The sequence below is a fragment of the Myiozetetes cayanensis genome, unplaced genomic scaffold, assembly GCF_022539395.1.
Source record: "Myiozetetes cayanensis isolate MyiCay16 unplaced genomic scaffold, myiCay2020 scf2-11, whole genome shotgun sequence".
Taxonomy (NCBI): domain Eukaryota; kingdom Metazoa; phylum Chordata; class Aves; order Passeriformes; family Tyrannidae; genus Myiozetetes; species Myiozetetes cayanensis.
In genome coordinates this window covers 52,062,022-52,076,165 of record NW_026087411.1, presented here as the reverse complement: position 1 = coordinate 52,076,165, position 14,144 = coordinate 52,062,022, and the positions used below count along the sequence as shown (strand labels likewise).

Here is a 14,144-nt window from a genome sequence, read left to right as displayed (position 1 = left end):
TAACTACCTTTTGAAGTCCAAAATTCTGAATTTAATTTTATTTATATTGAAATCAGAGAGAGATACTACTCACAACTTTGACTAAGTTTCAGCGGATTTTGGCAAATAACAAGACCGACATGGGATATCTGAGATTAGCAACAAATGTGGCTTAGTTAATTTAAAAGGATCCATATAAGGCCATTGATCTTCAGAAATAGTAGTTGCTTAGTATTTCAACAAGGGTCTGTATATCCAGGATAGTCTTAACAGGGATTTATATACCTCAAGGACTCGACACAGAAATTGCCATAAACCATACATGATATTTCAAAACTGCCTGTACAAGCACAAGAACACTGAATGTTTAAGTGGACTATGGGAAAATTTAATGTGGTGGTATATATTTGAGGAAGACTCATCTGATTTTCATCAGATTTCATCTTATTTCTATTTCAAAAGTTCCAAATATCTTAAAGACTCCATACCTTCACTTATAAACAAATCTTCTAAAGTAGAATTTTAAAAGGGGAAAAAAAAAAAGAACTCAAGAAGGTAGGCAAAAAAAGAAAAAGAAATAAAATGCTATTGTTCTACTGCCATAAAAAGAAAGGATACATTAAACTCAAAATCCCACTAGCTCCATGGACACATTCCTGTACTTTTGGTTTTTTTTAGAGAGATTTGTGAAAAAGAGCCCCAAATTACAGCCATTAGAGACTTTGGTTTACTTGGCAGAGGAACACAGTATTACTTAAACAGGCAGCTTTTTCTTTGTTTTGTTTTGTTTTGTTGTTTGTTCCATTTGGTGTTTATTGCTGTTGCTCTGTTGCTCACCTGCACTTTTTGTTTCTGCAGCTACAATGTTAGAAGAGCTACCTGTTGTAAATGGCATTCATGCAAAAAACATATGCCGTTAGAAAGAGCTGGGAATGCATTACCTGTTTTTGTTTCTGAAATATTTTGTATGGAAAAATAAATACTAAGAGTAAAACACCCACTCAAGCCTTATCAATTTCGTAAACATTCTCAAATGCAGTGCTAAGAATTGTTTACACAAATTGTGCCAGCTGCTTAATAGTTAAAGATGATTAAAGACTTTACCTTTCTTCACACTGAAGCAGCAGGGAAGGCAAGACGCAGAGGAGGAACTTGCAATTAGGAGTAACATAATAGATCATCTAAAGACAATCTGGAAAATTTGCCTGCCGATGGACAAAGTGCTAATGAAGGTTTCAGGATGTTTAGCACCTAATGCCCAACACTACACTATGTTTACAGAATTCATGGACTTAAGGGCAAATTATCTGGCATCAATACTTTCTGCTTGGCCTTCTGCATCACTTAAAGCCATGAACCTACGTTTCCAGTTTGTTTGTTGTTTGTTCACCTGAAATTAGCTAAATTCATTAATCAGCCATGAGAGAGACTTTCCTTAAGAAGTTAATAAGATATCTCTAATTTACATTGGTAATTTTTTGTTGCTCCTCATGGGGTTGAATCATCTTACACCTTGTATTAATGATATTACTGAGGTTTGTGCTTGCTGACTTACAACTGTATGGTCAACTAGGACAAGTTCATCTTTGGAATTTTAATAAAAGCAGCTATTCGATGACTTACCAGGAAGCAGGAATATTTTTCACATATATTATGTCTTCCCTTAAATGAGTCATCTCAGTTTAACCGACAGATTTAGGTTTGGTTTCACAAAGTACTTATACACAAGTGTAACTTTAAACATATGACTAGTGGTACTGTTTCAAAAATAGCTCCATCTGTCATGCCCCCAAATTTACAAATACTGAAAGGCCTTGTTGAATCAGCAGCTTCAGCAAAATTGGCAGACTTGTGTTGCTTTGGATCATATTTAGTTTTCTTTTTTCCTTTTTTTTTTTTTTAAAGCATAGATCTTCAAAACAAGAAAATTAGTGGGAAAACTCCATGATTCAACTGACAGGAAACAGAGGGCCTAGTCATAAACAGCCAAATATACAGTACTGTGAAACTCTGTCTATTAGTAGATAATTACAGAGATAGAAAAAACCCTCTAGCCTCACCAGGCAAGTGGTCCAATTTCTAAACCTATTTTGTTCAAAAACATTAAACAGCCTTAACTACAGATTGAGATACCAAACATATAATAGTGCAATAAAACCAGGGCAATTGATCACAATAAAGCTAGAATTTTGTCAAAAGATAGTAAAATTTTGCTATATAAAAGATTTTTTCAGTACAATGACACTGAATGAAAAGGGAGTCACGAAACCTTTGGGATATGTGTTTTATTAGTCCATTGAACTTGGCTCTTTTCAGAACATAAACAAAAGATGCACAGTCCTGCCTGTCTCTCCCCTGCTTTTTCAGGGAAAAAGGTTTCTACTGATTGCTTTCATGTGCAGTATGCATGTTCACTCACCTTTTTAAGAAGAGGTTTATGTTTTGACGCACACGCTGCAAAGCAAATTGCCAGGCATCCAGAGGAGGCAGGCTTCATACAAACCTATTGTAGGCAGTAAATTAAGAGTCTATTCATGTTAGTGTTTATTAGTCCTTTTTAGGGCAAAACCTAACCACGCAAAGGGGCAGTGACTGGAGAAGCTGCTCCTGACCTCCACATCCAGAATTGACTCCACAAAGCTAATGAGAATCCTGTAAGGAAATATGCTCTTTCCACTTCTAGTGTTTAAATCTTGTAGTATCTTTTTTAGTCATTGTTAAAATTACGTCTGATTTGGTCCCATGGGACCTGAAGGTGTTCACCTTCAAGATATCTGCTTGCTCTTTCCATGTGCAGTCATGGAGGGCAGAATAGACAACACAAGAGCTTAGAGAAACACCAGCTTCACTTTCTTCTTACACAAATTCTTATCAAAATCTCTTTAGTTCTGCCTTGAAACCATCATAAAATGTCCCAAATTGAGCTGTAAATTAAAGTATTTCAAGAACACTAGAAGGGCATAAGTGAACAAATTCTGCTAATCGTTGACAGGAACTTCACATATAAACCAGTGGAGGAGGAATTCATTCCACTCCCTTCCAAAAAGAACACATTTGCGAGCTGGTGATCTCTCGACCTCAGAAAGAGAAGGGAGCCTGACTATAGGGAGTCTGACCATAGGTGAGATCAGTCTTTTTCTTGGACTTCGTTTGAATACTGACATTCAGATGCTCACATAGGATTTGGTATGTCCTTTTAGGAAAAACATAAGTAGAGGTCCTTACAAATAATTGTCTGTACATTGCAGGACTGTGGTGCTTTGGCAAGGCTGTGTAACAAAAACAGCTTTTACATGAGCCTATGACAAAGGCCAACACTCCCAATGTGCTCATCACACCATATCTTTCTGTGCTTTGCTCAGCTGGAGCTTTTGGTCTCCACATCTTCCCATGACCATGAAAAATACACAGTTTCATAAGCTAAACCTAAATCACAATAAAAAAAGTAGGCCCCAAATTAGTATGTTGCAAATAACTCTGTGTGAAGAATGAACAACTGAGAGCCAAATTAGTATCCTTGTAGTGCTGTTTGTCTTTCAAGGAGCATGTGAGAGGTGCCAGACTTCCAAAAAACCACTAAATACCTAAAAACAACAACCCCACTCATCTAGTGGCTGGGTTTGAAGAACAAACGTCAGCCCATTTTCTGGTTTCTGACATCATCTTGTAAACTCAGAAAGCCAAAGACTCCAAATAATTTTGTGTCCTCAGGCATCAACAACAAGCAATGTATATTTGATGTATTGGCCTAATTTCAGTCCACTGAATCTGCTGTTTTAAAGCTGTTTCCACAACTTTTGTTTTTTTTGGTTATGTTCAAATTTTCATATGCCCTGGTATCTTTTTTTTATACCTTTCTCAGATCTTCCAGCTTCATGTATAGGATACTGAGGAAGAGGTAAGCAAAGTTCTCTTTTAGTAAAAGATGACCGTAGGCATGATTCTTGCAGAAACTTGCAGTTCCAGTCTGGTGAACTCCTTGCTTGCAGCTACACTTTCTAATTAAATTATCAAATTTTGAGGAAAAAATCCTGAAAGTGAAGGAAAGGAAACATAATTATCCTTGGAGTGGAGACAAAGAATACTTACAGAATGCAGTTTCCAAAATTTTTGGTTAGACTTCTGCTGTGAAGATTACTGTCCAGAAAGGAGGCTGTAAACTTATTTTTTAAAACATGTTTCAAGAAGGACTATCGTCAGATAGTTGCTTTAACCTTTCTCATATGACTTATAAGGTCTTCCAACACTTGTGGTACCAACATTTGTTTGTGACTTTTATTGCTTTCAGAGCAGTCACTAATTCAAAGGACAGTGGTCTCTGCAAAGCCATATTTTCAGGGGATTAAATGACCTCTTTTTCCTCTCCATTCCTCACTGCTTCTCTTCCCTGGGGCTTCATTGTGCACCCCAGGTTCAACACAACCAGTGAGTCAACTCTTTCCAGAAGCAAGAGTAATATACTGTCTAAGGAAGCATTATACATAATGTAGTAATTTATTAAAGGAAGAAGCTTGTGGTGAATGTACAGGAAATATTTCAATGCTGCTCCTCGATGAAGGAATGACAGGCATACATTTCTCAGCAATGATGATCAAAAAGCTGTAATTTTCAAAGCAAATTGTTGAGTGCGATTTACCATTTAATTTTCAAGCTGCGATTTATTATAGCGGTACTCTGCCAGTACCAACAGCACTTGCTGAAAGGGCAAGGGCCACAGAGGCATGTGCTTTCTCCTCAGGTTGCACAGACAACACGTGAGGGAAGCTAGCTACATAAAGGCTATAAGCCACAAAATCTAGAAAGATTTGGAAGAACTAGCTGAGCCAGTCCTTTAAGAAATATTGCTAGGGCTAGACTGGGGAGGTGAAACCTATTACTATAAACGGCCCCTGGAAGCAAATCGAAATCCTGTGGGGCAGAGCAGGGAGCTGAACTGAGATGCCCCACAGCCTGGGTGAGGCTGCGGCTCACCCAGTTGGTGGGTGAAGTCCCAATGTTTTCACCTAACTGGTTTGATCAGACCTACTCTGAATATGCCTAATAATTCAGAATCCCCACGTGCCACAGGGAAGTGAACAAAGTTAGCACCTGAACCCAGAAAAGCTCTTGGTCGAAAGATAGTCATTGCTCTCTAGAGTTTAGCAAAGCCTGGACTGAGGGCCTGGGCAGATGTGTGACAAGACATCTGTGGCAGTAGTTAAACAGTCATGTTTTATGATATTATTTCTCTCCCACCTACCCCTGCTCTGTTTCTTCCAGCAGACCCTCTGCTACCAATCCTCCCTCTGCAAGGGAGTACGTGGAATTATTTTTGGAAGCTCCTCAGGTGCTTCAATGGACAGTTGGGGATGAGGCTATTAGCAGCTGAAGGAGAGGTGTTTGGACTTTGAACCCAAAGGTATCCTTAAATCCTCTTAATCTGAAAACATTTAAGCATGTTCTTCTCACTAAATTTATCAGAATTCCTCTCATGCCTAATCATAAAGCACTTCAGGATCAGAGTCTTTCTTAGTCTTGCATGAGCCGGGCTATGACAGAGCAAGGCTTTGAACCTCTTTCTTTTGAAATTGTGTTGGGCTGCCTTAACCACAAGACCACAGGTATTTTGTTAGACGGCTTATTAATGTCTGCAGCGTGTTTTAAGATCTGAAGATTAGAGAATTCTATAGAAGATAGTACAACAGTAGCTTGCTTTTCAGCTTTCTAGAGAAACTGTTGCTCAAGTTACTGGGGTCTTTCATTCCCGATTAAGTGGATTTTCTTAACTACAGTAACCAATTGTGATGCTGCTGCCAATTCTACTTAAAAGTTTTAAATGCATGACAACTAAAACAAACAAACAAACAAGAAAAAAACCCCTTCTGCTCAGATTTTAGATATTATATTTAAAGCTAAGCAGATATTCAAATTAGTTCTTTATTTCCTATTACTCTTTTTGCCTTCTGAAAAATAGCTTCTATTTGCAAGTAAAGCTCTAGCAGGTAGAGCTATTACACCTTTCTTACATTTCAGAATCTGCAGATTAACTTAGGCTATTAAGAAAAAAGGCCAGATTCAAATATTTGTGTATCTAGCACCCTTCAAAAAGAAGAAGCAAGAGGAAGTCTGCAAAAAGGAGCAAGAAATTCTGTCTTCTTGTTAAGATCACATAGCTTTTAAAGAAAAATATTTCTAGTTTGTGGTTCCACTGCTGCATGTGCATATTCAGCCAGCCCGACTTTAAATCCCTTTGGCTGTTGCTTCCTCATGTCTCAAGATTAAAGTAAGAGGGTGAGGAAGAGTAAGTGTGATTGAGGCAGAACATAGGCTTCTTGAATCAGGGTCTTTAAATAGGACATACCAAGGAGTATCAGCATGCTCTGTGTAGCAATAATTCTGGTTTTCCTTCTGTAAATTCATAGCTCTTAGACTTTATTTTGAGCAAGTTACTGGGTGAATATGGAACAGGCTGTGAGGATGCCACTACTGATATATGAGAGACAGCCTTGCCTGCCTTGGCCCACATGTACCCCTTCAGCAGCAGGAGGAGGAGGTTTCCACCATCCTTGTGTGACTTCAGGAGTGGTGGGGACATCCCATCTGCTCCGGTGCCCTTTCTCCTGTACCACCTGCCATCGCAGCTTCTCTCCTCATTCTTCCTCAGCCTGGAGTAGTGTGGTGCTTGAATGGTGCTTCATCCTCTTTCTCTACTCCTGAACGAGGAACTCAGCTGTGTCACATCTCGCTCTCTCCACCCTTCCAGGTATCAGGCAACACTGGGTCTGATTCTGCTTCTGTGTCCTTCTATGACCTGGGGCATAGCTCTGGTGGATGGTAGTAAATCTGGCAACAGGCAGACTGTGATTCAGCAGCCACAGGACACAAGCAGCAATGTGATGTGAAGAAATAACCCAGTTCAAACTCACTAAACTCTAAACTATTCAAGGAATTTTGGTGTGTTCTCACTGCATCAGCAGTGCTAGATCAACCATTGTCTCTCACCTTCATGCTAGTTTAAAATTTGACTACCATCCTTGTTGTCCACTTTGGTTATTTTGTCAAGAATGTGACCATCTATCTGTCAAGCAAAATTTGGATCCTAAGTTGGTGAGTTGGTGGCACACAGATTTGGTACTGAAAACTATGAACTATGGCCTAAGAGACAGGGTCAACCAGACTATGTGTGCCTGTGATAAGTGACAGCTGGACAAACATCTGCAGCTGGTGGGGCAGACGCTGCTCCTGCTAATTTTGCAAAGTGCTTTCTCTCCTCTACTAGCACTAATTTCTCCTTGCTAGTGCTAAACTCACAGCAGTTGTTTGTTTTCCATTTGGGAATGTAAATCTTCTGTATCTGACCAAGCTGTTCAAGACAAATCTTTCCACTTGTGTATCATTTGGACAGTGAAATTAGGACAACGTAAAATCATTTCTCTATTTCTCTCTACTCAAATGTTGTCATTTGAGTTTCACTTTATACATTGATATTGGTGAGTTTTGTAATTTTACACAAATCTCTTCTGTGCTTTGTTTACCTTAGAGTCAGATAGTTTCCTAGCCAGGTAAAGGGATCTGAGGCAGCCCAAAATAAATTTATAACCTAATTTCTATTAATGATAAAATACATTTTTAATTAATTTATATTTTGCAAAACAGATTTCTAATCCACTTCTGAAACATGCTACCTTAGCACAAGGTGCAGTGGAGGAAATTATTTCTGCACAGTGATTTGAGATTCACTTAATAAAAATCACTCAGTGGATTTAAAAGCAAAAATATATGGCAATTCAGGTCCCATTTCTTCATTCTTAAAGGAAGAAAATGTATTCCTTAAAGTTCATAGGATTTTGCTTTGAGGAAAAAATTCCGGAGAAGACCTTTCTCCCTATGGCCTATCTCAGTTTAGCAAAGTGTGATCAGTGTACATATATACAAACATACATTTATATGTGTATATATATATATATTTATACACACACTAATAGTGTCAGGAAGTGGCAACTTTCACCCATTAGGAACTTTGTGTAGGTTGTTTTAAAGCTGAATGGAAAAAACCAGGGACAAACCAAGTATAGGATTCCATACAGCTCTATCCTTAGGAAATAAGCAAGTGTAGGAACCCTATTATGGGGAAAAATAATAAATCTACAATAAATCCGATATAGACCTTATAAATAGAGCAATATATGTAGGTCTTCTTAACATAACTTTGGTTACTGATAAACCAGCCATAACCATAGCCCTCTTTATTTGATATATATACATATGTACAACATATATATATGTGTTGTAATATGTGTGTATATATATGTATATATGTATATATATATGTACTTATGTACATATGTATAGATACACATAAAGTTAAATGAATTTAGCTAAGTCATGCATCTATTTCTTTGCATCTCTCTCTTTATTTATATTTTTCCTTACTCCTTTCTACCTAGAAATATCCCAGGGCTTAGAAGTATTTTCATTAACTGGAGCTAGCAATTTATTTTTATTGCTATCGATATCTCAGTTATTTTAAAAGGAAAGAATATATTGGGTAAACAAAAATAGGGTATTTCTCACCAATGCAAGCTTATTAACCTTTGTCTGTTGAAGAGATGAAAATACAGAGATTACCATATTTGATCCAGGTCACCAAGGGAACTAACACAAACACTAGGGCCTGAATTTATACCTTTCTCATGTTTCCTTTTCTTGGCAATCAGTATTACATTTAGGGCAAGACTTTTTATATACTTAGTCTGATCTGAAATTACTATTTTTGTTTTACTGAAGGGGAAATTTAATTGTTTTATGAAAATCATCCTGAATTCATTAGAGTATTACATCAAATGACACTACACCTTGGTCAGTCTGTTCTCTCTAGCACACAGTTGGAAGTCATGGCCAGTACATTGTTTTTCCAAAGTAAGTGCTCAAACCAGCAAGACCCCCCCACCCCCCAGCTATTCTCTTTACCTAATTCACTGAAAAATACTCCCTTTGAATACATTGTATTCAAAATAGGACCAGGCAGACCTACTTCTCTCATCAGGCTACATTAAGATCTCTCACACTGTCACATATAGCAGAGATCCATCACTAACAATACCAGTAGGTATTGTTAGAGAAGTAGGGTGTTGATTCTTGTGCAACAAGTTTTACATTAGTGTAAATTTTTTTAATTACTTGCTGATAGAGCCAAACCCTGTTCTGAACCTGACTCACTCTGACTCAGTTAAGTTACCTGTTGCAATTTCCAAAAGAACTTTAATACTCACTGACTTTACCGGGAAGCTTTCAGTTCCAGTTATGTAGGGTAAAATTCTCTTGCTATTGTGCAAAAAGTCCTACTGATTTCTGTGGCCTGTGTGTGTGATTCAGGTAATGCTTGGAAACTCATATGTAAATCCTAAATTCTTTTGTCATGAAAGCAGTACTAATGGACTCTGAAGAATTACTAGTTACAAAAGGTCAGGGATGATGGCCTAATTGCTCCTCTGTGGATTGTCAATAGAGACAAATGGTGGATTTTCTAGCACATACTGGCTTTTTTTCCTGATGCTTTAAATTGGTCAAGTTTTACAGCTTTCATCTGTGAGTATTAAATAAATTAATCTTAAGCCTTTCATGAATGATGTAATGAAAATGTAATGTAATGTAACGTAAAACTTTCTTAGACCATGCTTTGCCAAACAGCATAATCATCCCTTCCACTCTAAAATATGAACTGCGATGTGCTGACCCCTCTAAAAAAATTGATTTAGTAATAAAAATAACTTTTTGTGGCCCTGAACAGAAACCACACTTTCTGAACTTGGTATGTGACCTTTGGCTAAACACTTGTTTATTCATCCCTGTAGAGATGAGTAACAGCAGTTACCTCTCTTAGAGAAAGGGGCTTAAGACTCAAACCTGCATCCCCGCAGGCAGGGAGCTCTGCAGCTGTGCAGAGCTGCTGCTGCCTGTGCAAATCTGTACAATGCCATGGGACCTGGGGCATAGCTCTGGTGGGTGGGTGGTAGTTAAGTCTGGCAACAGGCAGACTGCGATGCTGCAGCCAGGAGACACAAGCAGCAACTGATGTGAAGAGATAACCCAGTTCAAACTCACTAAACTGTTCAAGGAATTTTGGTGTGTTCTCTCTGTTTCAGCAGGTCTTTGTGCTAGATCAACCATTGTCTCTCACCCTCAAGCTAGTTTAAAATTTGAATACCATCCTTGTTGCTCACTTTGGTCACTTTGTCAAGAATGTGACCATCTATTTGTCAAGCAAAATTTGGATCCAAGTGATGAGCTGGTGGTATTGAAAACTACAGCCTAAGAGAAGGGGTCAACAAGGTTGTTAAGATAAAATGGTAAATGCAGTGTTAAGCCAGAGTCAACTCAGCTTCTGAAATGAAGTTAAGCCTTTCCAATGATTCAAATACACTTTTTAATTTTTTTTTCTTGAAAGGATAATTTATTCCAGGAGATTTTCTGTTATAAAGAATCATCTGACCTCCTTTTGCTGATCAGCTGCTGATATAGAAACTTGAAAGTGACAAACATTATGTAACTTCCTCTACCAGCCTGACAGGGTGTGGCTGTGGATTTATGAACACTTTGTCATTTTGCTGGGGTGATGGGAGAGTGCAGGGTGCTGCATCTATGGCTCTGAAACCACGATCCTGGTCCACGGTGAGCTCTGTGTTGTCAGGCTGCCCGTGCAAAATAGACTGATACCCTCTGAAAACCTGGCCTGAAAGAGGAAATAAAGAAAACCGACAAAATAGGAATCAACAAACAATTGGTCTGAATCTCCTTCTCAGATCAAATCACTTTTACGACTATGAAGTTGTAACAAAAGAAAAACTATGCACTTCTGGCAAGCTGGTAGTCTGGTCCTTGGGACAGCAATGAACTCCACATGAGGCTGCAAACAGGGAAAGGAAATGGACATCTTTCTTAATAGTTGATACCGGCTCAGAACTCATAAACTAACTCACAGAGCATCTGAAGACTTGCAAAGGAGCAGTGTTATTTTTTGATTTGGCATTGCTAGAAATCAGATAGAGGGGATTCTTTTAATTATTATTATTACTTTTGTTAATGAGTACTTTTAAACAAAAAAACCTTATTCTATAAACAGAACTTCTAATTGCATCATGCCAATTGACTACTAGTTAATCCAATCCCAAATAAAGGCAAGTTTGAGATTAAGAAATCACAAGAAAAATCAACTCAAAGGCAGTTGCAATCTGGGCTTAGAAAAAGTAGCACAGGTAAGCAATGTGGCTTCAAATCCCTTTGAGTAACCAGAGACACACTGCCTTCCCCTGTTAGCCTCATTTTATGTGTCCAGAGCAGGCTGTAAAGCAGTTGGCATTGTGGGACGTCATGTAACAAAAGAATAGAGAGTCACTGCAATGTTGTCTTGCTTAAAAAAATAAATGGATTTGTCATTTTGAAAATTACAAAAAATATTAAGAAGAAATAACGGAATTGTTGAATTGGCAATTTGCTAGCAAGTGACCATCTCGGCATGCCTTACTCACTAAATATTGTACTTATCTGATCCAAATCAGGCAGAGGGACCGGCTCAAGATGTGTGACAGAGAAGGATGACAGCAGGTGACTGCTCCAAACACCAACGGCGAGAGACATTTGCTTTCCAGCCTGCAACGTCGGGAAGCATCTGTGTAGTTAAGACTGAAGCGTTGTTACATTAACCCTTGTGAAACTATTAGCAGGGCACATAGCAAGGTCCATCTGTTTACTCAGGCCTCTAAGAGGTGGGAGAGTTGCTGTTTGATTGTTCTTTAAGCATGAGTGGCACATGATTCAATGAGGAATTAGGAAACTTTTGGTTGTTGCACCAATATTAAAGCTGTGAGGAACTGCATTTTAATCTTTCAAATAGGCAGAGAGGTTAACTGACAGGCTTTATATTTCACAAGCTAGAAGGTAAATAAATAAATCAGCTTGAATGAGTTGACCTTATAATAAAGAACTAAAAATACACTTTCAACCACCATGTAACAAAAAGAATGAACAAACTATTATTTTTTAGGTATACAAGCAAAGAGACCATTTTTTTTTAAACTACTGATTCCCAAAACTAGAACTAGAATTAAAACTCTTCCTGACTGTGTGCAGGAGTCTGCAGCAGTGTGTATCAGAAGACAGCTGTTCGTGCCATGGTGGGAAAGTTGGGCACTGCACCTTTGGGCACTGCACAGCCCAAACAAAACTGACAGCCCCTGTCCCAAAGAGCTTACATTTCAAGTACATGGCTAGGGATAACAGATGGATAAAGATGGGAGGTAATGAAACAATGGGATGCTGGACGGGCTGAAATCCCAGCTGTTTCCTTGGTCTCTAATATTGCCAAGTTAAAATTTCACAGTCTGTCAGAGCACGGTTTAGTCTGCGCTTTCCCACCGAGGAAGAGGAGCAGTGAGACCTTCGTGCATGTTACGAAAGGGCTTCAGGCTGTAATTTGCTGCTGAACCAGATAGGATTGTGATAGACACAATAGAAACTGGTTTCTCCACGTCTCCTCACTGTTTTGTTAATGGAAAAGCGGTTGTAGGCAGAGTTACGTGCTCAGTGGTACAGAACGGTGCAGGTCGGTGTGCTGGGCACACAGTTTGGAAGTCAGCCCTCTAACCTCTGAGCAGGACACAGTGACACATTTCCCTTGAGGAAAGCAAGCCTGAAAAACAGCTGATGTCTTAATGCAGCTCCCAAACAAGAGCAGCATGACACAAGTAATCTCTTACAATGAAACGACCTCCACACCCAAGGACATTTAAGAAAGGGATCAGAAATAAAACCCAAATGCCAACACTGGGACAAGCGTGGTCGAAGGCAGTCTTCAGTTGCTGCTACAATTGCCACAAGGCTGTGACTCAGAGTCACCACCAAGGCGGGGTGAAGCGCCCGGCCGCCGCTCCATCACACGGGCCGGCCGCCGCTCCCGGGACAGGATGCCGGGCGACTCCCGAACCGCCGCCCCTCCGGACCTGTTGGAGCGGGAACCCCAGGAAGTTTCTCCTCGGCACTTTCCCAAGCACAGGGCCGGCCCGGGGCGGGCGGGACACAGCACCTGGGGGCGGAGCGGCAGCGGGGCGGGCCCGGCCGTGGCCGGCGGGAGGAGCCGGGCCGGGGAGGGGGCGGCCCGGAGCGGCGCCGCCGGGATGGGAGAGTGGGAGGCGGTGAGTCCGCGGCCGGAGGAGCCCGGCTGCGGGTCGGTTGTAGGGGCTGCTGCTGCTGCTGCTGCTGCTGGAGGTACTGAGCCCGCCATGGAGCCGGTGACCAGGTGGAGCCCGAAGCAAGTGGTGGACTGGACTAAGGGTAAGAGGGCGCCTGCCGGGGGAACTTTCCGGCGGCGGGCTCGGGGGTGCCTCGGTGCCGCCGCGGCTGCTCTGCCCGGCGGGGCCAGCGGGGCCTTGGACAGTGCCAGCCCCGGCCCCGGCTGAGCCCCGGCACTGCCCGGCGTGGCGCTTGGGAGTCGGCGGCTTTCCGCGCCCTCCTGCTGGCGCTCCCTACCTGTTCGTGCGCTTGTGCCCGCTTCGCCTTGTGGTTTTGTTGTTGTTTTGTTTTTGTTTTTGACGTGGGGAAAGGGGAAGGTTTTGAAGCGAGTTTTGCAGGGACGATGGCTGACTCGGGGTACGCGTGTAGCCACTGGGGTCCTTCCTAACCCATAGCTCGGTCCCCTTCTCCTGTGGTCGTGCTGGCCAGCCCGCTTGCATAGAGAGGGGGTAACTGTGCTCCTTCAGGCAGGTAGAATCGTGGAATCACAGAGGCGTTTAGGTCTGAAAAGCCCCACGTAACTCAGCTTTCAACTTCTCAAGCAAAACCCACTCACAGTTCGAAAAAACTTCAGTTTTGTAAGTTAGGCTAAAAGTTTGTAAACTAGCTCAAGTAAACAAGAACTCTTAGTATTGTTTGACGGTGATGGGATTGAAACGCTGGGCTCCCGCTCGGAGAGTTAAATAGCGGCCCCTTCGTCCGTCTGTCCGTCCGTCCATCCGTCCGTCCATCCCTCCCACCCCTCATCCCTAGCGTGTATGCTTGTTTCTCTCCCTCCCCCGCCTACTAAAACTTCCTCCTCTGCTTCGAGGTTTGTTCCCAGTGTTGACATAGCTGCGAAAGCCTCGGCGGGACCGATGTGTGGAGCCTGCCCGCTCCTGCGCCCTGGCCCCGGGGTC

At 41.1% G+C, this 14,144-nt stretch overlaps 1 protein-coding gene across 3 annotated transcripts in view; it reads left to right on the top strand.

Annotated features, from left to right (window-relative positions):
* The first annotated feature begins 13,130 nt into the window (after positions 1 to 13,130).
* CNKSR3 (CNKSR family member 3) overlaps positions 13,131 to 14,144 on the top strand; it is a 56,842-nt gene continuing 55,828 nt past the window's right edge. Inside the window, exon 1 of one of the 3 annotated variants that reach the window (XM_050314737.1) lies at positions 13,131 to 13,287. In XM_050314737.1, the coding sequence (XP_050170694.1) occupies positions 13,131 to 13,287 (157 nt within the window). The remainder of the gene's footprint in view (positions 13,288 to 14,144) is intronic. The other 2 variants (XM_050314738.1, XM_050314739.1) reach the window with 2 other exon arrangements.